This window comes from Panthera onca, chromosome D1 (genome assembly GCF_046562875.1).
Source record: "Panthera onca isolate mPanOnc1 chromosome D1, mPanOnc1 haplotype 2, whole genome shotgun sequence".
In the NCBI taxonomy this organism is placed as follows: domain Eukaryota; kingdom Metazoa; phylum Chordata; class Mammalia; order Carnivora; family Felidae; genus Panthera; species Panthera onca.
In genome coordinates, this window is record NC_138348.1 from 108997878 (window position 1) to 109022824 (window position 24947).

Genomic DNA, 24947 nt, shown 5'->3' on the forward strand with positions numbered 1-24947 from the left:
TGAGTATTTTCAGGAAGAAAGAGGTACATGGTGCTTAAAGAGCTATGGGCTATAGATGTTGAGGGATAGTTTGGTTTTCTAGGTCTGATCTTCAGAGGGTTGTATGTGCAGGTGAATCACCAAATTCTCAAGTGTAGCCCTCTTGCCGTTTCAGAAACTGAGCATGTGGCGGTACCCCTGAGATGATAAATGGCTCGTGGAAGCCTGTCTTATGTGAGAATGCAGTTTATTGATTCACAGTGGATACTTTATCCACAGCTGGATACTTTGGTCAGGTAGCCAGCATATTTTGTAGTGGTAGGAATATTTAGGTTTTACAGAAAAAAAATTTGTTAAATATAATTCAGGACGAAGTGAGTTGGAAAGTCTTAGAGCAGAAAGAAGGTAGAAACGGTGTTTCCACAGCTCTGTGTTGAGTTGCTGGTCCTGTTGAGAAACTGAACGAAGTGAGTGATCCTCTTTGTGAAAAGAAGTTTGTATTTAAAGTTGTTTATTTCAGTGGGATTTATGAAACTCCCTGGGGTTTAGGCAGAGATCACAGGTTCGGCATCCCTGTCCCATGGGGATGGATCTGGCAGGCGGAGTAAACATTTAATAATTTGACTCAGGGTGCTTGCTTCATTTTAGAGGCACACTGCCTGTTATTTCTCTTTGTTCTTCCCTAGAAATACAGTTGTCCCTTGAACAGCATGGGCTTGAACTTTGTGCATCCGCTTACAAGCAGATGTGTTTTAGATAAATATAGTACAGTACTCTATTTTTTCTTCCTTATGATTTCCTTTTCTCTAACTTACTTTATTGTACGAATAGGTGCATAATTCATATAACATACAAAATACATGTTTGCTGATTATGTTATCGGTAAGTCTTCAAGTGCACCCATAGGCTATTGGTAGTTACATTTTTGGGGAGTCAAAGTTGTATGTGGATTTTCGACTATGTGGGGAATCAGCACCCATAATCCCTTCGTCATTCAATGGTCAGCTCAGTAGATAAGTCTTTTTGTTGCAACATACAATGTGTACACTTTTACATGTATAATAAGTTGTATAACTATACCTCGGAGAGAGTTGTTTGAGTGAAAGGTCAGTGAAAGCACAGAGAGTTCCAAACAAGATGAACACAAAATGGTGTCTACACCATGGCACCAAATAATTAAAGTGTCAAAGGTTAAAGATAAAAAGAGAATCTTAAAAACATCAAGAGAGAAACAAAAAGTTACCTACCAGGGTAAAACCTATAAGGCTATCTATCAGCTGATTTTTCCTCAGAAACTTTGCAGGCCAGGAGGGAGTGGCATGACATAGTCAAAGTGCTGAAAGGAAAATGCCTACAACCAACAACATTCTCCCTGGCAAGGTTTTCATTCAGATTTGAAGGAGAGATGAAGAGTTTCCTAGACAAACAAAAGATAGAGGAGTTTATCACTACTAAACCAGCCTTACCAGAAATGTTAAGGGGACTTCTTTTTTTTTTAATGTTTATTTATTTTTGAGAGAGAGAGAGTGAGAGAGAGAATGAGTGGGGAAGAGGCAGAGAGACAGAGACACAGAATCCAAAGCAGGCTCCAGGCTCTGAGCTATCAGCACAGAGCCCAATGTGGGACTTCAACTCACAAACCGTGAGATCATGACCTGAGCTGGAGTCAGCAGCCCAACCGACTGAGCCACCCAGGTGCCCCAAGGGGACTTCTTTAAGTGGAAAAGAAATGGCCATACTTAGACATAAGATTAATATGAATAAAAAGATGTAAAATAGGACAACACGTACATAAAATGTGGGGAAGGGAGTAAAAAGGGAAGAGAAGGAGAAAAAGATTTTTTTTTAAGAAAATGTTTGAACTTAGATGACCATCAAATTAATATAGACAGCTGTTTACTTAGGATGTTATATATGAACCTCATGCTAACCACAAACCTGAAACCTATGATAGACTCAAAAAGTGAAGAGAAAGAAAGCCAAACAAAAGACTGTAAATAATCATTTGATCACAAAGAAAGAGCAAGAGAAGAAAGGAAAGAACTATGAAAACAATAGAAAACAAATTTTAAAAATGGCCATAAGTACATATCCATCAATAATTACTTTATTTTTTTTATTTTTATTTATTTATTTATTTATTTATTTATTTATTTAAAAAAAAATTTTTTTTAACGTTTATTTATTTTTGAGACAGAGAGAGACAGAGCATGAATTGGGGAGGGTCAGAGAGAGGGAGACACAGAATCGAAACAGGCTCCGGGCTCTGAGCTGCCAGCACAGGGGCCCGATGCGGGGCTCGAACTCACGGACCGCGAGATCGTGACCTGAGCCGAAGTCGGCGCTCAACCGACTGAGCCACCCAGGCGCCCCCGTCAATAATTACTTTAAAAGTAAATGGCCTAAATGCTCCAATCAAAAGACAGAGTGGTGAAGTGGATAAAATACCAAGAGCCATCTGCAAGAGACTCACCTCAGACCTAAAGATTCACCATGCAAATGGAAGTGGAAAGTAGACTGGGGTAGAAATATTTATATCCGATAAAATAGACATTAAAACAAAGACTACAACAGAGACAAGGGGATTGCATAGTGATTATCCAGTGATTCCACTATTGGGTATTTACCCAGGGAAAATGAAAACACTAACTTGAAAAGATACATGTACCACTATGTTTACTGCAGCATTATTAACAACAGCTAAGATTTGGAAGCAGCCCAAGTGTCCATCAGCAGATGAATGGATAAGGAAGATGTGGTACACACACACACACACACACACACACACACACACACACACAGGAATATTACACAGCCTTAAAAAAGGATGAGATTGTGCCATTTGAGACAACATGGAAGGACCTGGAGGGTATTACAGTAAGTGAAATAAGTCCGACTGAGAGAGACAAATACCATATGGTTCTATCATAAATGGAACCTGAAAAAGATGAATCAATACACAAAAAGAATAAGAACTGTAAATATGGAGACCAAACTGATAGTTGCCAGAGGGGATGGGTGTAGGGGGGTTGGGTAAAATGGGTGACTAGAAGAGGGAGGTACAGGCCTCCAGTTAAGGAATGAGTAAGTCACGGGAATCAAAAGCAGAGCATAAGGAATACAGGCAGTGATGTAAAAGCAATGTAACGGGGCAGATGGTAGCTACATTGTGGTAAGCACAGCATAGTGTATAAACTTGTCAAATCACTAAGTTGCACATCTGAGACTAATGTAACATGGTAGGTCAACTGTACTCAAAAAAGAAAGAGAAAAAAACCCTCATGTGTAGGCTAACAATAAGTATCCTTTGAATCTTGGACTTTGGAAAAAAACAATTACTCTGACTTATTTTTGGGCCCAGCCTCTGATCTATCTTGATGAAAATTCCATGTGTATTTGAAACAAGTGTGAATTCAGCTGTTGGTAGGTGTAGTATTCTATAAATGCCAGTTTGGGAAAGTTGATTAATAGTGTTAAGTATTTCATATTTTTATTGATTTTTGATTTTTCTCTTCTGTCAGTTATTTTTTTAAAAAAAATTTTTTTAAAGTTTATTTATTTTTGAGATAGAGTGAGACAGAGCATGAACGGGGGAGGGTCAGAGAGAGGGAGACACAGAATCTGAAACAGGCTCCAGGCTCTGAGCTGTCAGCACAGAGCCTGACGCGGGGCTCGAACTCACGGACTGCGAGATCGTGACCTGAGCCGAAGTCGGACGCTTAACCGACTGAGCCACCCAGGCGCCCCTCTTCTGTCAGTTATTGAGAGAGCAGTATTAAAATCTCTAACTGTAGTAGATTTTTGTCTACTTCTCCTTCAGTTTTGTCAGTTTTTGTCTTATGTATTTTGAAGTTTACTAAGTATGTACACATTTCAGATTGTTATATCTTTCAGATGAACTGGCCATTATATTTTTGTGAAATGTTTCTTTTTATCTCTAGTAATACTTTTGTTGTAGGTAACTTTGTTTCATGTTAATAAACTTCAGTTTTGTTGTTTTTTCATTTTTTATTCCTTTATTTTTAATTTCTTTTGTTTTTATTGAAAGTATTCTTGTAGACAGTGTATATTTGGGTCTTGCTTTTTTATCTAACCTATCAATTTCTTCCTTTTTAATTAGAGGCTTTTCTGCACTATCTAATATAGTAGCCATATGTGGTTTTTAAAATTTTAATTAAAATTCATTAAAGTAATATTAAATTGAAAATTCATTTCTTCATTCTCATTTGCCAAATATTTTTTGTAAAATTTTTTTAATGTTTATTTATTTCTGAGAAAGAGAGAGAGAATGCGAGCAGGGGAGGGACAGGGAGAGAGGGAGACACAGAATCCGAAGCAGGCTCCAGGCTCTGAACTATCAGCACAGAGCCCGAGGTGGGGCTTGAACTCATGAACTGTGAGATCATGACCTGAGCCGAAGTCCGACGCTTAACCAACTGAGCCACCCAGGTGTTCTGCCAAATATTTTAAGTATTTAGTTATCACTTATGGCTAGGTTATGCCCACTGTATTGGGCAGTGTAGTATAGAAAAATTCTATTGGATAACAGTGGTTTAGATCATTTACGTTTAATGTAATTATAGATCTTTCTTGACTTACAGTTGGGTTATGTCCCAACAAACCCACTGTAAATTAAAAATATCGTAAGTCAAAAATGCACTCTATACACCTAACCTACTGATTGTTACGGTTAAGTCTAGCCCACCTTAAATGTGCTCACAGCGCTTAACATTAGCCAATAGTTAGGCAAAATCATCTAACACAAATTCTGTTTCCTTAGCTCAGTAAGATTGTCATATTCAGCTTGAGTCAACCCTTTCTTGTGCCTTGGTCTGGAAAGTGCTTTGAGGCAAAAAGCTGTGGAGATAGTAATGGTAACATTCACCTCATTTGTTTCCCTTTTCAGGGATCACGGCCTGGTATTACCGAGATTCAGTGTTCCGAATAGAGCTTCAAACATTTTCCATTATTATTTCTATTTCTGTGTATTTCTATTTTGATGCCATTTATTTTGTCACGGCCAGAGGCAGAAGTCCTTAAGTTCCTTTGATTTTTACTGGTAGCACTTTGCTGTCTGGGTTCCATCTTAGAGATTTTGGCTGATAGGATCAGGGGTATGGTTATTATAAAGGCTGCATATGAGAACAAGAGTTCTGGGAGCTCTGTTAGGTCAAGCACATTAAGCTTGATGGTGTAGGAGTTCTTCAAGGTAAAATGGAGGATTGAAAAACTGAAATCCGCAGAAGGACTGAGGTCATAGCATATTGGGGAGAGGGAAATAGCAGCCATGCTGAAGTAGTGAGCTGACTGTGCAATGGTGAAAGTGAGAAACAAAGTTAACAGACAGGGAATGAAGGCAGGCGCTTTGTACACAATGGTGCAGGTATCACCGTTCTGTAAACAAATAACAAGAATACTAAGTGTATCATTGATGCTTCTTTCCTTCAGTGCCTGGTATTTAATGCTTGAATGCTGCCTGCCGATTAATGTTTCTGATTAGGGCTATTGGAAGGGTAGGAAAAGAGGATTTAGTTAATTTTAGGTACACCTTTATTGCATGCCAACTCTGTCAGACACTGGTATAGACACACGGAATGTAAAAATAGTTTTTTTTTCAGGCCTTTGGAGAACTCATTTTGTAGCTAGATAAATAGATACATAATTTCAATATGCAGTCTCCTGATGCCAAGACAGAACAATGTATTAAGGGAAAGAGGATTTCATCTGCAGACTTGTTGGGGAGATAATATTTGAGTTGAGACCTGAATAATGACTAAGAATTAGCCAGGCACAGAAGGTTATTGGCATTTCATGCACAAGGAATTGTGAGAGCAAAGGCCTGGAAGTGAGATAACATGGTGTATGTGTGTATGTGTATATGTAAGTAAATAGAACTACGAACAATATGATAGCACTAGGTTACAAAACAAGGGGGGAGTGGATGGTGATGAAAATGGAAGAGTTGATAGGGCCTGTAAACCAAGAGCTCTGGCGCTATTCAGTAGGAAGTGTGTCCTCTAATTAGGTTCATTTGCATTTACCAGAAAATCTCAGAGTAGCCATAGGTTAAACAAGATAGTTAACTTTTCTCTCTCATGAAAGAATCAGGTAGGCAGTCTGGGACTCGTGTGGTCTTCCGAGACTAAGGCTTCTTCTGTTTTGCCCGTCCCTCATCTTTATAGCATTACCTCTTCATCTAGGTAACAAGAAAGGGGACCCTCTCTTTCATAATTTGTCTTCCAGAAAGTCCCACATAATACCTTCATTTCAGTGTCATTGGACACTTGACCGTAGGGCTTTGCTTTCCAGCAAGGGAGGCACGGTAGGTCTCCCAATGAGATTGACTTCTGTTGGTAAGAAAGAAGAGGAGCTTTGTCACAGGGAGCCATAGAAGGGGTCATATGTGCCCTTTCTGTTTCTCCAGATGTGTCTAGGGTGGAGATTGGAGAAGGAAGGACCGGCGTCCAGGTTATTGCAGTTGTCTGGGTGTGAGATAAGATCTGACCTAGGATGCTTCAAGGATGGACAGGAGAGGTGTGTATTAGTCGGGGCTTTTGGTTCCAGGCAATAGAGATAAAACAAATTGGCTTATCCAGAAAAAGGGGGGGACACTTTATGTTATTTTTTTTTAATTTTTAAAAATATTTATTTGTTTTTGAGAGAGAGAGCGAGCGGGGCAGGGGCAGAGAGAGAGGGACACACAGAATCTGAAGCAGGCTCCAGGCTCTGAGCTGCCAGCACAGAGCCTGATGCAGGGGCTTGAACTCACAGACCCCAAGATCATGACCCGAGCCGAAGTTGGACGCTTAACCAACTGAGCCACTCAGGTGCCCCAGGGGGGCAATTTGTTATTAGAGTACAAAAGTCTCGTAGTACCTGTAGGTGTGGGAATGAAGCTGGCCTTCAGGAATGGCTGGAACTAGAGTTGTAATGCTTTTATGAGTTGTCTTGCCATCTTCCATTTTTGTTTTCCTCCGAGTTCACTTTTTTCTTGGTAACAGATCAGTTTTTTGCTGAATTCTATCCTCATGGCAAAAAAGGCTTCTGCCAATGCATTTCCAGTTCTCTTTAGTTTAGAGCAGCCCCATTTCGTTTTGATTTCAAATTCCTGGAGAGTAACTCAGATTGATATCAATTGGGTCAGAATCCTACCTTTGAACCAATCAGTTATGGCCAGGGGTGGAAGTGGGGTCCCATGGTAGGCATGTGGTGTTCACTGGATGATGTATTTGAGAAAATATTTTGGAAATGAAAATAGTAGGTTTTGATGGGAGGGGCAAAGTTGATCCTAAGATTGTTGACTTGGTTAAGTGGGTGGTTGGTGGTACCAGGTGATTCAGTTCAGCAATTCAGGAGGAGGAACAGGTTTTGTGGAAGAAGACGATGGGTGTATGTTTTGTGTTTATTGAGTTCAGCATGGTATCCAAATATGGTAGGTAGTTGGTTAAATCACCGACACTTTGGGTAGACCAATTTGAAAGATATCAGCACAATTGATGGTAGTTCAAGGCATGAGAGTGGATTTAATGGCCAAAGGGGAATGTTTAGAGATTAAAAAATTAGTGTGCCAAGAAAGGAACCCCACACAGCATTGATATTTAGGGGCTGAGCAAAGGAGGAAAAATGCATAAGGGAAATGGAGAAGAAAGCAAGAATGGAAGCAGAACTGGGAAAGGTCCTGGAAATCAAGGAAGATGAGTTATCGAGAGTTGTATTCAGAAACGTTCTGCTGCATTGGACAAAGTGGCAGCCGGTGGTGACCTTTGAAGAAATTTCAGCAGATTAGTGAGAACCTTACCCATATCGTAGAGTTTTGTGGGGATGTGAAGGCAGTGGCTACAGACTACTCTTTGAAAATTTTGGCTTAGAGTAAAAGTTGGAAGATAAATTGCTGCCAGGGGGAGACATAAGGCCAACAGAGGTTCCTCTTCTTCGCTCATTTACACACACATACCCACACACATGCAAACACACATGCACGCACACACGCACATACACACACACACACACACACACACACACACACACACACACATACACACATACACACAGGATGGAAAATGCTTGAGCATATTTCTAGGCCAATAGAGTGCTTCTTGTAGACCAGGCTACAAGAGAAGGAGATAATTGATGATGCATTGTCCTGGAGGAACAGGAATGGTTGGGACCAAGATCTTTGGAGGAGCACCTGCCTTGAATAGGAAGAATTAACAGGAGGAAAGGAGATGCACAAGTGTACATAATTTTGTTGGGGGTTGGGTAGGAAGTTAAGGTGGCATCATTTTGGTTGGTCAAGGAGGAGGAGAGATCCACTAGCTGAGTATGTGGTGAATGGGGTTTGATAGAAAACTTGAGGAAGATGTTGAAGAATATAATAAGCATCACCTCTCTGCTAAGGTGTTAAACTATGTCCTTGGGGATACGAGCTAGGTGAGAGCAGAAGCGGTTTTTGTCTTCCTAGAACTTTCTGCCCAGTGGGAGAGTGAGACATCAATCAGATAGTTACACAAGTAAATGTAAGAGTGATACATCTTCAAAGGGGAGTGAGCCAGGGGAATGAAAGGGAGAACTGACCAGGGGCCAGTAAGAGGAATACTGGTTGTGAATGAGAGTCTAGCTCAACTGAAGTTGTAGGTCATGATATGGAGTGGCCACCGGTTGCAGCTGTGGTTAAGCAGCTGGTGGCTCTGATCACTGACTCGCAGGTGATTGGTTAGCAGCTAGTAGGGTGCAGAAAATCTGTGGTTTTAGAGGAGGGCCTTCGAGGGGCGCCAGGCTGGCTTAGCCGCTGGAGTGCGTGACTCTTGATCTCGGGGTTGTAAGTTCGATCCTCACACTGAGTGCAGAGATTACTTAAAAATATAAATCTTAAAAGGAAGGCCTAAATGTCCATCAACTGATGAATGGATAAGTAAGTTGTGGTTTATATATACAATGGAATACTACTTGGCAATGAGAAAGAATGAAATCTGGCCATTTGCAGCAACGTGGATGGAACTGGAGGGTATTAAGCTGAGTGAAGTAAGTCAGGCAGAGAAAGACAGATACCATATGTTTTCACTCATATGTGGATCTTGAGAAATTGAACAGAAGACCACAGGGGAAGAGAAGGGGGAGAAATAGTTGCAAACAGAGAGGGAGGGAGGCAAATCATAAGACTCTTACATACAGAGAACAAACTGAGGGTTGTTGGGGGTGGGGGAGAGGGGAAAGTGGGTGATGGGCATTGAGGAAGGCACCTGTAGGGATGAGCACTGGGTGTTGTATGGAAACCAATTTGACAATAAATTATATATATTTTTTTATTTAAAAAAATTTTTTTTTCCTAACATGTATTTATTTTTGAGAAAGAGAGAGACAGAGTGTGAACGGGGGAGGGGCAGAGTGAGAGGGAGACACAGAATCCAAAGCAGGCTCCAGGCTCCCAGCTGTCAGCACAGAGCCCGACGCGGGGCTCGAACTCACAAACTGCGAGATCATGACCTGAGCTGAAGTCAGACACTTAACTGACTGAGCCACCCAGGCATCCCTATTTTATTTTATTTTTTTTTAAAGGAAGGCCTTTAACAGAATCCTGTGGAAAGCTAATGTAAACATTTTTTTTTTTTTTTTAGCTTGATGTTAGCAAATTGGCACCCGAGGGATGTGCTTTCAGATTATAAACTTCCTTTCAGTGAGTAACAGCAAGTGGTAGGAACCAGGCTGCTAAATTGATCTTTTTAAAAAGTTTTTATTTAAACTTCAGTTAGTTAACATCCAGTGTTCTGTTAGTTTCAGGTGTACAATATAGTGATTCAACACTTCCATACAGCACCCTGTGCTCATTACGACAAGTGCACTCCTTTCTAAGTTGGTTTGACAATGTAAATATGACTAGACCAGAAATATGTTCATAGTGGTTATCTTAAAAAGTTTTAACTATATATGTCAGTAAGTAGCTCTAATGTTTCTGTAAGTCCAAATCAAGGTCTGAATGAATGAATGAATGAAGTCTGCTTTGTATTGGGAAACAGCTGGCACTTGAGATGCCAGAGACAAATATGTTTTCTCTGAGTAGATTATACCTTTTACCAGACATATGTTTGTTCTCTGGTTAGGTGATTATCAAGAACTTTGTGTAGATAGGGGTGCACCTGGGTGGCTCAGTCAGTTGAGCATCTGACTTCGGCTCAGGTCATGATATCGCGGTCTGTGAGTTTGAGCCCCGCATCGGGCTCTGTGCTGACAGCTCAGAGCCTGGAGCCTGCTTCAGATTCTGTGTCCCCCTCTCTCTCTGCCTCTCCCCTGTTCATGCTCTGTCTCTCTCTCAAAAATAAATAAACATTAAAAAAAAAAAAAAAGAACTTTGTGGAATGAAAAAATATTGTTCTCATTCAGGAGACCCACCTTTGCTTCCCTTGGCCTCCAGGTTTCTCTGTGGGACATTAGCAAGTGTTGTGTGCTAGGTGATTTCTAGGGTCTTTCCAAACTTCCATTGTACAGCTCCAAAGAGATTTTAGAGCCAGACACATCTAGGTTTCTATTCTGGTTCTCCTGCTTGGATACCGTGGAACTTGGGCAAGTTACCTAATTTGGGGAAGCTTTTTCTTATTTGTAAAACCAAATAGTATTTTATGTAGGGTTGTTTTAAGGAGTCAGCTTGAGAACATATGTGAACGTACTTATTACAGTACTTAACATAGAAGGAGTTGATTGATGTATTTGTGGAAAACAAAATCCAGAACTTGGCATAATGCTGAGCACATAGGGGATGTTGGCTAAATACTTCCTAGCTGATTTAATAATCTGGTATTTAAACACATTAACAAAGTGCCTTACCAGTCTGGCTGTTCACTGCGATCTCTGCATTTTTAAACCCAGGGAAATCCAAAAACTCGAAACTTAGAGGCAGAGTCATTTACTTGGGTGTGGTTTCCCTTGTTGTAGTTAAACAAAGATGTCGATATCACTTAATGTTGGTAGGAACCGCAGCTCTGTGTTGAAGTGAGTTCTCTGCTGTCACTTCTGATCTTTTGGTTTTGCTTTCCCCTGGCAGGAAAACAGTCTTGGTGTTTCATGGGCTTGTCCCAAAAGAGTGGGTTTACAGGTTCTTTGTTCAGATTTTCAGTGTAGCTTTTTCAAGGGGAAGTATACTCTAAGAATTTTCTCTAGGAAACTGAAGAATTTACCATTTAACAACAGCACAGAATTTTTACGTGGAAGTGTGCACGTTTGAGAACTTCTCTTCTATGCCGCCTGTTCCTAGAGCTCTGAAGACGAGTGGGTTGAGGCTGTCCCGCCCCAGGCTCCTGGCAGGGAGAAGGCCTGGAAAGCGAAAGGTGAAAATACGGAAAGGGAAGGCAACCAAGTTGTCCAGGTAAGTCACCCGATTTTAAAGAAAGAAGTATGGACTTCTAAAAATAGATGGATGCTAAAATGACAGATGGATCAAATTGCTTCGGGAGAAAAATGAGACTGTGAAAACAGTATACTTTTACAAATAATTCTGGCAGTGGTACTGTTTGCTTAGTCTTTAGACTTCCATTCTTCTTCTGTGAGAAAGTGAGTACTTCCCTCTGTTTGAGTCCCACAGAGGGTTTCCTGCTTCCAGTTGTTGCTAGAAAAGCGGCCCTTTGCCCTCCTGCCCTGGCAGCTCTGTGCTGTTACCTGTATGTGACCTTTCTCCACTGAGTAGTTTCCCTTTGCCACACCATGTCATCATTTCTCTCAGCAGTATTTAGAGTTGGGTAGTTCACAAATTTGGGGCCCTAGTTCACCCGCCTACGTGCGAATGCATCGAGCCACAGCGAAGAGGGGTGGAAAGAGCTGGTGTTTGAATACCTGTTGTGTGTCGGGCACTGGACTGCGCTCCTTAAATCTTGTTTACTCCTTGAAACAGTCCTAAAAGGTAAGAATTTATTCCACTTTACAGGAGAGAGATTAAGGCATACAGAGACTAAAAAACTTGTTTTAAGTTAGGCGAATGTAGGATATGATCCAGGTTTCAGTGCCCCCAGAATCCCTGCTGTTATTACCAAGTGTTTATTTTCACTTCTAATCAATTTAGATTGAAGTGACTTTTTTTTTTTTTTTTTTTTTTTTATAAACAGAGAGATGAGTGGATGACTGTTGATTTTATGTCTGTTAAAACTGTGTCATCATCGTCGCTCAAAGCTGCAAAGGAAACTGTCAGGAAAATAGAGCGAGAGAAAACCCAAGCGCTAGAACAGGTAAGAGAATATTTCAAATGCTGTAACTTGTAGTTGACCTTTACTAACCAGCGAGACATTTAGGTAAATGCAGTTTTGCTTGTGAAGTATTATTTTCTCTGCTGTGGTAGTTAATAATATTAGTGGGAACAGCTATGAAGTGTGATAGAAGTTCTAGTGAAATGAATCTTCTGTAGGAAGTCAGCTGAATGCTATGCTAGATTTATAAATCCCAGGCATGTATCGTTGCCTGAGTATTGAGTTTGGTTCACAGCATGGATTTGTAATGGTTTCACTGCTGCCTGTGTGGTCTGAGAATCTTCAAGGTGAGAATTTCTTTTAAAGCTCTCTTGTGTTGGTAGTGCCTTGAAGTGCTTGGCAGTGGTGAACCCTGGGGCTTTCTGGAGGACCGCAGTGTCGCTGTGGGCACCACGGGTTTTCCAGAAACAAGCTCATAATGTGGAATCACAAAATACATGAAAATACAAGGCTGGTCCATGAATGAGAGGCTTCTGAGGTAATGAGCAGTAGAATCAGACACATGAAGCCTTTATCTGTTGGGATATTTAATAGCGGTATACAGTACCAGTAGATGTGGAAAATGTAAGAAGGAAAAGATTATTATGAAGGCAGATATGAGAAAGAGCCAACAAGAACTTGTAGAAATGAAAAACACTACCGTTGGAATTAGAAACTCAGTAGATGAGTTATCAACAGATTGAATACAGCTGAAGAGAGAATTAGTGAACAAGAAGATCATCCTTAAGAATTTACCTTGAACACATCATAGAGAGACAAATAAACAAAAAATGTGAGAGTGATGGTGAGAGTCCTGTGATCGGTGTTGTTTTCTCCCTCGTCCCACTGTCCAGTCTAATTTTAATTCTGAAAGTGTGGGTGTGGCACGTGGTCATGGCTTATTAGCTAGGCAGCTCTCCACACGGAACATTGAAGTCCATGGAGTTTTGGAGCATCTTGGCTGAGCTCTGTAAAATATCTTTGTCTTTGAGACCTGAAGGAGTTGGAGTCATGGTATCAAAAGAGGAAAGGGGAAGTGCACGTAGCAGTAGGGAGGTAACCTGTGGACAGTGGAGCCTGCAAAGTCTGGAAGCCGATAATACCCATTGTCATTACAGGCTTGCTTCTGAAATCGTCCTCTGCTGTTTGCGGGCACGAACGTTTTGGCATGTTGGGGCAACCGTGGCTTGTGGTCTTCTGTTTTGTTCATATCCTATTCTGGCCTATTCTCCATATCAGACAACAGAACATAGTAAACCCTTGACTATCTTTACAGAGTGAAATAGTGATCAGGTATTCTTAGAAATTCTGTCCCATAAAGCTATCTTCATTTTCCTATGAAATGGTAATAGTTTTTTCTTGCTTATCTCCCCCCCTTTTCAGGTTTGTCTTCAGGATTTCTCACTAACATAATCTTTTCTTACAAATTCTTCTATAAACTTCTCTGATTCAATTAAGTCTGCATCTGTTGTTGTGCCCACATCTTGTCCTGTGTCTCTGTACCGTGTTTTTCATTCCTGCTGCTCCTGCTTGAGTTGAGTTGTCACTTATGTCTGTCTACATACCTATGTATGCCACTTATGTATGTCTGACTTGGCCTCTCGTTCCTCATTTACCTCCTCTCTCCTGGAGCTGAGTTAATGCGTGTGACGAACTGAGGACAGCCTCTGGGACTAAGAGCCATTCGTGGTTAGATGTTATTATGGTTCCGGCCCTGATTTACTCTTGCGTGGGCAGTTTCAGTGCCCTCTTCATTTTTCACTCCGCATCCTACAATGATGTCAGGTCAAGTGTTTGACAGGACAGCTCTGGTCATGGTGTTACTCTGTGTAGAAGTCTTCAGTGATGCGAGTTGAGGGGAATGTCTTCACCATTTCTCATGTTTCTTTTTGGGTGGAAGAAGCTCCACTAGTGGTTATCTCACGTCACCCTGTTTCCTCATTCTGTCCTTGAGGCTCTGCAGTAAATATTCTTCTGGAGAATTTGGAAAGAATATACCTGGCATACTTGGCTTAGCCCAGCCTTGCCTGCTTATGGAACAGGCTGCCTGCAGGGACCATGTGGGGAATTGGTTGCGGTGGGGTTGGTTCGGTGCTGATTGTACCTGGGAAAGTGCCTCATTGTGAGGTTCAGTTACAGGCCCGTTTGGTTTTTACTGAAAGAAAAATTCTCTTCCGATTTAGCCTTCACCAGCAATAAAGGTAATTTTTGTCATTTACCTCCTTATGTTTTTATTGCATTTCTTAACTTGTTCAGAGGCTGGACTGAAAAAATAAGGTGCTGTATTTATTCTTCTCCCCTAAAGACCCTGTCCCTCAAAAGCTGCTGTAAATAGAGTTCAGACACATTGGATTGGACTCTTTCTCTTAGGTAATTTGTACCTCAACTAGGCTAGTTTAACCACTGTCCCTCATATTTCTTTGCAAATTCCTATCTCTGTATTTTTATTCATTTGGTTCTTTCTTTCCTTCTTTCCTCCTTCCTTCCTTCCTTCCTTCCTTCCTTCCTTCCTCCTGCCCTCCCTCCCTTCCTTCTTTCCTTCCTTTGTTTGTTTGTTTCTTTCTAAGTTTATTTATTTTTGAGAGAGAGAGAGGGAGAGAGAATCCCAAGCAGGCTCTGCACTGTCAGCTCAGAGCCTGATGTGGGAGTTGATCTCACGAACTATGAGATCATACCTGAGGCAAGATCAAGAGTCAGATGCATAACCGACCAAGCTACACAGGCACCCCTCATCTGGTTCTTTCTAAGTGAATTAGAAAGTCTATAAGTCTGCATCTTGTTTATTCTTCAAGGCCTAACTTGATATGTACTATGAAATTTTTCCTGTTTCCCTTAACTGAAATAAATCTCTTCTGTCTTTATGTTTCCATAGCACTTTGTTCCTTTACTTTATAGTACTTGTAGATTTCTGTAAAGTACTGTGATTTAGTAGTTTTCTCTGATTTCCCTTATGAGATTATATACTTCTTGAGAAACTGTGTTGTTTATATCTTCCTTAGCAGCTAGAAGAGAACTCCGTGTGTAGTGCCTTTTTTTTTTTTTTTGATATATTTGAAAGTATAGAAGATTTATTATTCCTTTCCCTGTGAACTTAGCTTTCTGCTCTGTAAATCCTTGGATTTAGTTCGGACGTTTAAAACCTGTAGTAGTTTCTGATTTTTGTTTAGGTAACAATTCAGACTGTTGGGAGCACAAGTAGATCATCTAGACTATTGAGTGACAACAGCCAGTTTTCAAACATCTGCACATCCGTCTGAGTGTGCTGTTCTCTGCACATGATTATATTCTTAACATGTGATAAACATTTGGTTTATTTTGAGGAAAAAAAAGGCCCTTGTGTTAGAATCAGATGTTGACTCTAGTAATGAGAGTGTGGATAACATGAAGACAGTGGGAAGGAGTCTAAAATGATGGTCCTGAACGGAAGCTTCAGTGTGCAGCATGTTGATTTTATGTCTTTTCTTGTTTTTGAGGATGTCATTTCTTTGGTGTTCCAGCCTGGTGTTCTTCAAAAGTGGGTCATGTAATTGACGTATTGCAGTCAGCACTTAAAATATAAAATGTCAGCAGTTTTACATGTAATAAATATACATTTTGTTTCCTACAACCTTTGTTTTGGACACACACACACACACACACACACACACAGACTGTGTATAAACACACACATACAATCTCTCTTTGGGTGAAGGTCACAAAAAAGTGAAAACAAATGCTCAAGGCTGTGTCTTTGTCCTCTGGGCCGCCTCTGCCTGCACTGTGCTATACGCTGTAGACCTGTGGCATCTATTTGTAGACCTCGTCTGTAGAGCATTGTACAGACAGATACCCACTTTTCAGCCTTCTTTTGCCAGCAGGAGGTGTCCCACCCCAGTCCTGAGCTTTGTGTGCTGAAGCTGGCTCCGTCCCCATCTCACTGCAGCACTCGTAGTGTTTATTATCTTACACAAACTGAGGAAGCGCTGTTGCTTTCTGCCTGCACATAGAGCCCAGTAAGGCCTGGGTTTCCACTTTGCATTACCTTTCTGGTCCATGGAGGTGTTTATCTTGTCTTGAACTGAAGTATGTTTTATATTTTATGTTTCTTTTCTGTTTGTCCTGAGCAGGGAGGTTGTGATGAGTGAATAGAACCTTTATAGGCCATTTTGACTTGAAGGCCTGAGTGTGTTTTAGCGATTGATTCATATTTTGGTTCATTCCTTCTAATCACCGTGCAGTCTTTCGTCATCTAACTGTGCCATTCTGTAGCTGTCCGTTTCTTGTGGTTATCTGTGGACATTGGCATTGGTTGCTGTTTTTCAGTGTTACACACAGTGCTAGACGAAGGTCCTTGTGTGGACTTCTCCTTGGTGCACACCTAGAAGAGTTGTTGCCAGGTTATAAGGTACTCACCTGTCTTGTGTAGATAGTCGCTTACGCTGCCCTGACAGTGTGCGTTTCTTTACCGTCCTGAGCATCTGTATTGTCAGACTTGTAAATTTTCGTCATGCTAATTAATAGTGAGAGATGGCATTTCATTGTTTTTTCTTTTTAATATTTATTTGTTTTGAGAGAGAAAGAGAGAGTGTGACTGGAGGAGGGACAGAGAGAACAAGAGAGAGAATCCCAAGTAGGCTCTGAGCTGTCAGCACAGAGCTCGATGTGGGGCTCAAACCCACAAACTGTTGAGATCATGACCTGAGCCGAAGTTGGATGCTTGACCTACTGAGCCACCCAGGTGCCTCCCTTGTTTTTTTTTTTTTTTTTTAAGTTTATTTTTATTTATTTTGAGAGAGAGATAGAGAGCAAGCGGGGGAGGGGCAGAGAGAGCAGGAGACAAAATATCCTAAGCAGGCTTCATGCTGTCAGGCTTTTGTATTCTTTTGAGACTTTGATGTGGATCTTTGAGTGTCTGCACAAGACCACTGGAAGAAACACCTTGATTTTAGATGCTTTGAGATTTTGTAGTAGTCTAACAAGGGAGGTGACAGAATCTTTTTTTTTTTTTTTTTTTTTTTTTAATGTTCATTTATTTTTGAGACAGAGAGAAACAGAGCATGAGTTGGGGTAGGGGCCGAGTGAGAGGGAGACACAGAATCAGAAGCAGGCTCCAGGCTCTGAGCTGTCAGCACAGAGCCCGTTGCTGGGCTCGAACCCACCAACCGTGAGACCATGACCTGAGCTGAAGTCAGACGCCCAACCAACGGAGCCACCCAGGCGCCCCCAGAATCTTTTTTTAATTTTTATTATTTTTTTGGTACAAACTACTCTAAGAAGTCAAATTCTTATGTTTTTGCCTAGCCTTCCACATTAACCTTGAACTTAAATTTTGTACTTTGAAGATTCTCTACTTTTTTTATCAACTCATGAATGTATTTTAAAAGCTTTAAAAAAGTTTTATTCACCATTTTTTGTTTTCAATAATATGGTTGGCTCATTTACTAGAAACTGACATTGAACTCTCTTCATTCTTCTCCATCTAGTTGCTATTATTAATTCTAATAATTGTTGTTAGTCCTGGGAAACATTTTCTGGCCTCCTCAGGTCAAGTCAGGTACCCCTTGTATGTGGTTCTATAGCACCCTTTACCTTCATAGCACTTCCTGTATTGGAATTGCTTAATTGTCTCTCTCCTTTCTCTAGACGGTCCTTTCTTTGATGGAAAGGACTCTGGCTTCTTCATTGCAACCCCAGGGCTGGCCACTGTGCTTGGGACGCGGAAGGCACTTGGTTTGCGACAGGGCTACTGTCGTCTCTTTGCTGATTATTACCACAGTTGTCTGACTGGATTCCTGCCTCTGATCGTGCTTTCCTGTACTCTTTCCTCTACTCTGAACCCAGTTTGCTCTTTGTGTAATTCAAAGCCAATCACTTCCATGATTCACCACCACCCTGCTATGAGAGCCCAGTAGCAGTTTCAACTGGCTCATGTGGCCCTTGTCCCTGATTATTCTACAACCTAATGTCTTATCACTACTCACTTATGCTTCTAGGTTTTAGACAGTCTCAATTCTTTTAAGTTCCTTGGAAGTGTTACGTTTTCTGTTTCCTCTAGGGTTTTATAAATCTGCTACTCCTCGCTGGAGTATCTCTATGCCTTCTTCCCCCACAAAAGAGGATTTGGCTAATCCCTGCTCCTCTTTAGGTCTCAGACTGCATGTACTACTTCCTCTAGGAAGTCTTTGATTTGTCAGTGTGAGACGGGTTTAAGTAATGTGTGGCTATAGCACTATGCACCTCATCCTCAAAACACTTGTCAGTTACTTGTTAATTGTCTCCATTCCTCACTATCGCCTAATCTAGCAAGGGACGAGTTAGGCAGATTATTATATCTTCTGCATCTACCACGGTTTTGATTCATAGTAGGCGTTCATTGGAAGCATTGGACGAATGTTAATTTAGGCATTATTTTTGCAAGTTGCAGAAGAGTGTGTCTTAGGAGTGTTTTAATTATTTGTCCAGGTTTACAATTGTTAACTGAGTCTCATATATTATTGATTAATGTATTTTATGGCGGCTTTTTAAAAAAATTATGACCTCTGAAAACGTTTTGTTCTAGTCCAGACTGCTGGAAAGAGAACTGAATCCATACTGGAAAGATGGTGGTACAGGTCTTCCCCCAGAAGACTGTAACGTGTCATCAGTTACTAAAGGTATCTCTACATTTTGGTTGTAGCCACACAGGCGTTTCTTGTAACTTGGTATTCCTATGGGAATGACCAGAGTTTGTTGGTAGATTCGGAAGATGTGATTATTTAAATATCGCGTGTTTCTGTGTAGTGAGGTGGTTTTAAGTCTGTAATTATCTGTGCTTATTTCTGTATTTGAAAAACAACTGTAAGTTTACTGATCATCTGATGTGGAATCCGGTGGTTTCATATTATGAGCCTCTATGGATTATTATTGAAGGTTCAGATTACATAGGACAAAGTAAATAAAATGTGTGCGGTCTTTTGAGGCCTTGTTTAAATTTAGTACCTGGAAAGATTGATTATGTTAATTATATATGTTGGGGAGGAAATTGATTAAATCTATATTTTTATACTTGATAATGTTTTCATATTTCAGTGTCTGTTTTGAATGGATTAATACAAAGTATGATTTTGTGAGGATATAATAATGCTTTGGGTTGTTACATCCCGTAACAAAATATAAAAAAGCGGTATGTCTGAACTTTTATGAAAATAACGTATAAATATTAAAGATGTGATTTCATATGTTCTTTAGAAATTCCTACTTTGCCAGCATTCATAAAACTTGTTATTTACCTTGGATAGTGCTGTTATTTTCCAACAGATGGAGACAAAATATTTAAGTGTCACATAATCACACTTGATACCATAATTTTAAAAGTATTTTTATGCCAATTAAGTGTTCATTGACACCTCCATGAAAAGTTCATTCAAATACAATTAACCCAGTGTACAGATAGTGGCATTGTAAGTTAGGGTGTTATCTTTTCATCTTAGTGGTTTACCAGAATACGTTCCTGCTTTTTGTTATATCTTTTATTTTTATTGTGGCCATTCATAAAAATTCTTCTTATACTTTATGTAGAGATGTCCCTAGAGCCCCCTTCCAGTTTCATTTGTATTTTTTTCTTTAGCAGTTTTGCTGAAGTTATTAGTAATTGTAGCATTTTCTTTATTGCCTTTCAGCACTGGTAGAAATGTCTCTGCTGGGTTATATCATAGGAAGTGTAGTCACACAGGAATCTCTTTGAGATACTTTTTTTTTTTTTTTAGACACTTAAAAGCGAAAGCGTAGGGCAGTAAGTTAGCTTCCTGAACCATTACTGTGTTGGGCTAATTTTACGATCCAGGCTTTTACCAGCACTCTTGTCAGAGGGCAGTCAATAAATTCATCTCTGGGGAAAACTTAGAATTGACAGACTTAATCTTTGGGTTTTTTGCAGTCAATAGGTTCTTAACTTCTTGAGTGTGGGAGACTCAAAGTTCTACCTTACGTGGTATCTTTCAGTTGAAACAGCATAATCAAAGACGCTAGGAGAAAAACGACCTAATATGAAGCTTTTGGAAAGCCTTTTTCTTTCCTCTTCATATATGCTTTCACTGCTCCCCTTTCCTGTATTATTTAGAAGGAAGAAAAATGACAGAAAGCTTCTCTCTGTCAGACATTCAGATCCCAGAGTTGAAATTAAATTAAAAACTTTTTTTAATGTGTATTTATTTTTGAGAGAGAGAGAGAAAGCGCGCAAGCAGGGGAGGAGCAGAGAGAGAGGGAGACACAGAATCCGAAGCAGGTTCCAGGCTCAGAGTTGTCAGCACAGAGCCCATTGCGGGGCTGGAACTCGAAAGCAATGAGATCATGACCCGAGCGGAAGTGAGATGCTTAACCTCCTGAGACACCAAGGCACCCTTGAGTTAAAATTAAGTTTTAAATGATCTGCGGGTTTTACCACATATGCAGATAGTGTAGTCATTCTGTTTAGACCAGTGGTAAGGCTGAAATGGTTAGGCACCGAAAAGTGTTGTAACTTTAATATTAGGGAGTTGTGTTTGTTGGTCACATAGTGTTAGAGTTAAGGACTCAGATTTTGGCGTTAGGCTACTTGAGATTGGAATTTTGGCATTTCCACTTACTGCTTTGTGATTTGGGGAATGTTTCTTGACTTCTCTGAGTCCAGTTTACTCATTTTTAAAAAAGTTTTTATTTAAATTCACTTGCCTAACATAGAGTAATACTAGTTTCAGGTGTACAATATAGTGATTCGACACTTGGGCACATCACCCGGTGCTCATCACTGCAAGTGCACCCTTAATCCCCGTCACCTGTTTCCCCCATCCCCCGCCCCACTCACCTCCCCTCTGGTGACCATCATTGTGTTCTCTGTAGTCAAGAGTTACAGCCCTAGTTTTTAATCCCTGTTTTACAGTAAGAGTTTAAGTAAATTCCTCAAGTTCATGGCTAGTAAGTATACAAACCACAGTTTGAATCCAAATAGTTTGGCTCCAGAGCCCGCTCACTTCCCAGCATGCTGTTCTGTGCCTCTCAAAGCTGCAGACAGAAGTGTACTTTCATCCTCTATTTGGTCATACATCTATGCCTGAATTTTTTTCTAGAGTAAGCATGTATTTTGTATTTGGAAAAAAAGAAAAAAAACTATTTGAAACCAGCCAGTTTAACTTGGTGTCAAGTTCATGCATTTAATTTTCTGCCAAATTGGCAAATCCTGAAGTTAAGAAAAATAGCCGCATAAGGACGTACCCGCACACAATAAAAACCCTAGGCTGATTCGATATGGTATTAAGTCATCAGGTCCCATTCTTTAGGGGTAGAAAGTAAGAGTTTTTGTGGTGGTGTTAGTTGCCAAGGCTTCACCCTTGCGTATGGAACCAGATTTTGCATCTCAAAAGTATAAAGCTAATCAGAATTTTCTTGCTCGAAATATTTTTAAAGGGGATTGTCCTTTAAGTAGTATAAGATGGAAAGAATTAAAAAAAGTATGTCATCTTTACCTGAACCAAGTCTGCCTTTCTCTGCACGACCACTTGGCTGTGCTATCTCTTGATTCTGCTCTTGCCTGCTCTTCGGTGATCTGCTTGCTACCCCTGTAGCCCATACTCCCCAAGACGACCATAAGCATGTCCTACAGAAGTAAAACCAATCCTGTCATAGGCCTCCTCCTGTAACATTCTTCAAGGGCTTCCCATTGTTCTTGGGGTAAGAACAAACACCCTTCTGGAGGCCAGTGATTCCTTGCACCCTCTGCTTTTTGGCCACTGGTGCAGTTCCTGCAGCCTTCATTGAAGGGCCTCAGGGCCTTTGCACAGGTTTCCCCTCCATTACCTAAAGAGCCCCTACTCCTCTTTCACATCACTGCTGCGACATCCTCTGCGAGGCTGTTCCTGACCCCCGGACCAGGACTGTTCCCTGCTGTGTGTGCTAGCTCTGTGTCCCCTTCAAGACCCTTTCTATTATGGTAGCAATTTTACATGGACTCATGTGGTTATTTAAATGTCCATCTGTAATGAGATTATGAGCTCTGTGCTGATAGGGTGGCTGTTTTGCTTACCTTTTATCCCCAGTGGCTAATACAATACCTTTCCCAAATGAATAATGTGACAGGCCGCTGAGCCAAAGTGCTATGGGAAACAAAATATGAAAAACAGCATCTTGGTGAATGTTTGACGTTTTATCATTCCTTCCATTATTACCCAGTTAAGCTCAGTTTGGAAATGAAAATAGAAAGGAAATGGTATATTATCCAGTTAACTTATTGAATATTACCTACAGAATATGTATGTACCTGTATTTTATGTAAGAAAAAAAAGGTTTCTCAGTCTTTACATAATACCCATTCTGTGTAGGAATAATAGTAGTCAATGTTAAATACAACTCTATTTTTTAAAAACAGTGCATCTTTATATCAGAACATTCACGGGACATCACCTCTTAATCAACCTAAATTTGCAGTAAAAGTTGTTTTCAGAAATAAGTATTTGTGAAATTGACAAGCTCCAGTAAATTCTTAAGGCAAATAACTATAAAACCTGGACAGAAGGCTCCTTAGTTTCACATCGTCTAGAAATAGCTTCACAAATCATTTGGAAAATCCACCTAGGGGTAATCATAAAAATCCACCTAGGGGAATCAAATTTCCCATTCATTTTTGAAGCCAGTCTTGCTTGAGAATTGATCAGACAGCACCTGTTGCTGAAGATAGCAATAAGGCCTGACCCTGATACTTAAGCTTTGATTCTGGATCAGTTTTCTGGCTTGGGCTGGTCAGGAGTCACTTCCTTCAGAATCTTCATCAGTGAACTGAGGCAAGTATGCACTCACGTTATCTTCTCTTACAGCTCTGCATCCTTTTCTGGTCGAGAGAGGTTGTCAATACCCAGCTGAGATGCATTTACTGTGGCTTTTGTTTTTAAGAGGTAGCACGCTGTTTTGCCACTGGAAAGGCAGAAGTGACCTCTCAAGGCATCCAGGGCAGCGTGGGTAGAATACAAATGGAAACCAGTGGGAATCCCACAGGAAGTCCAGAATCAGAGGTTGTCGGTGCTGCCTTTGAGCGGACCTTCAAGGCCAGCTAGCAAGGGGGCTTCCCATACCACCGTATTTGTGAGTCTAGAGAAGCGCCCAGCCCCGCCCACTGCGGCAGGTCTCGGGCAAGGTGCCCAGGGCACCCTCATGGGAGCGCAGTGTGGCGCCAGGTGCACTGGAACAGGTGTGCCTCTCAGTGCGGGGCCAACCAGCTAGGACTGCTCAGCACCTGCATGTCCTACTCCTTGGACCCGCACAGGAAGTTTATCACTTGCCTTGTTGGTGCCATCACCCCGGGAACATGGTGGCGGGTCTTAGGTGGGTGCTGTGAGGATCCAGGGAGGAGATCTTCCAGCAAAATATCTGGGATACAGTAAAATAATGATGACAGTGGCAAATACTTGCCCTTATGATGAAATGTTTTGGGAAAATGAAGTTTTCAACGGTTTGTTTTGGTAGTGATTGAGGTGCCATGTTTTCAAAAATCAGTTCATTAGTTTTGATCTTTTCCCCTTAGAAAAAATTAAGTGGACAAGTAAGTAACCTGTTTTCAGCGTTCATACAAAATTATTTTTAACCATATTTTAGCAGTGGGAATATTTGTACAGTTTTAAAGTACCCGCGGCACATTTACACGTGAGCTCATTTTCGTAACAACCGCGTGAAGGTAGCAGAGTAGGTGTTATTGTCCTGAATGTTACAGCGCAGGACAGTAAGGCTCAGAGTGGCCGGGTCATTCCTCTAGTCAGAGGGGTGGTCCTGGGACCAGGTCTTCTGATTGCTGGCCCACGTTGAGTTGCTCTGGATTCTTCACTACAGGACTGGATGTGTTACCATGGAGTTAGTAGACATTCTTGCTTACAAACTGTTCTCATGTATTTTTGTTCTTTCCAGGATGTTTTCCCCTCTTTTTTTTTGACTTTTAGAATCTTCTGAGTTGGAAGAAATTTCATAGGCAGTTTAAATCAAAACTGCCCTGTAATACAGATGAAGAAGCAACGATTCAGTCAGTGACTTGGTTAAGATCTTACAACTAGTTTATAGGAACACTGAGGTTAATATCTTGGTCTCCTGATATTTTGTTTGTTGCTGTTTTTATATTTGTCTTATGAGAAATGTGGGGAATGGAGCTTGGATTCATTTGGTTGTGTTTTGCGTATACCAAATAACCTTTAATTATGATGGAAGCATATACTTTTAGTCTCTTACATTTTGACCTCAGATATAGGTGTATATATGTTGTATACCGTGAGTTTATTATAATTATTTGATATATCTTTATCTCTGCATAAAGGATAGCGACTATGTTTTATTTATTTTTTACTTCCTACTGTGTTTAACACATTTTCATATTTATAGTAAATATTCATTTATTTTTTACTTCCTACTGTGTTTAACACATTTTCATATTTATAGTAAATATTCATTAAATATTTGTTAGAATGAATTTCATGATAGATGGTGCTGCAAATTGGTATTTTTTATTTGTTTTTAAAATATTTGGTGATTTTTACTGTTAAAAATATTTCATTATTGTCATCTCTAATTATAAGATTAATAAGACTATTGAAATAGAACATACAATCAACTAAAGATGTAATATTATTGAATAATTTTTTTAATGTTTATATATTTTTGAAGGAGAGAGAGAGAGAGAGAGAGACAGAGTGTGAATAGGGGAGGGGCAGAAAGAAAGGGAGACACAGGATCTGAAGCAGGCTCTAGGCTCCGAGCTGTCAGCACAGAGCCCGATGTGGGGCTCAATCTCACGAA

The 24947-nt window shown here is 40.5% G+C and overlaps 1 protein-coding gene across 1 annotated transcript in view; it reads left to right on the forward strand.

Annotated features, from left to right (window-relative positions):
- The window catches only part of CWF19L2 (CWF19 like cell cycle control factor 2), a 150293-nt gene that overhangs the window by 7056 nt on the left and 118290 nt on the right, over positions 1-24947 (forward strand). The window contains exons 4-6 of the mRNA XM_078432699.2: positions 11225-11335; positions 12069-12188; positions 18724-18817. Coding sequence (XP_078288825.2) covers positions 11225-11335; positions 12069-12188; positions 18724-18817 — 325 coding nt within the window. The remainder of the gene's footprint in view (positions 1-11224; positions 11336-12068; positions 12189-18723; positions 18818-24947) is intronic.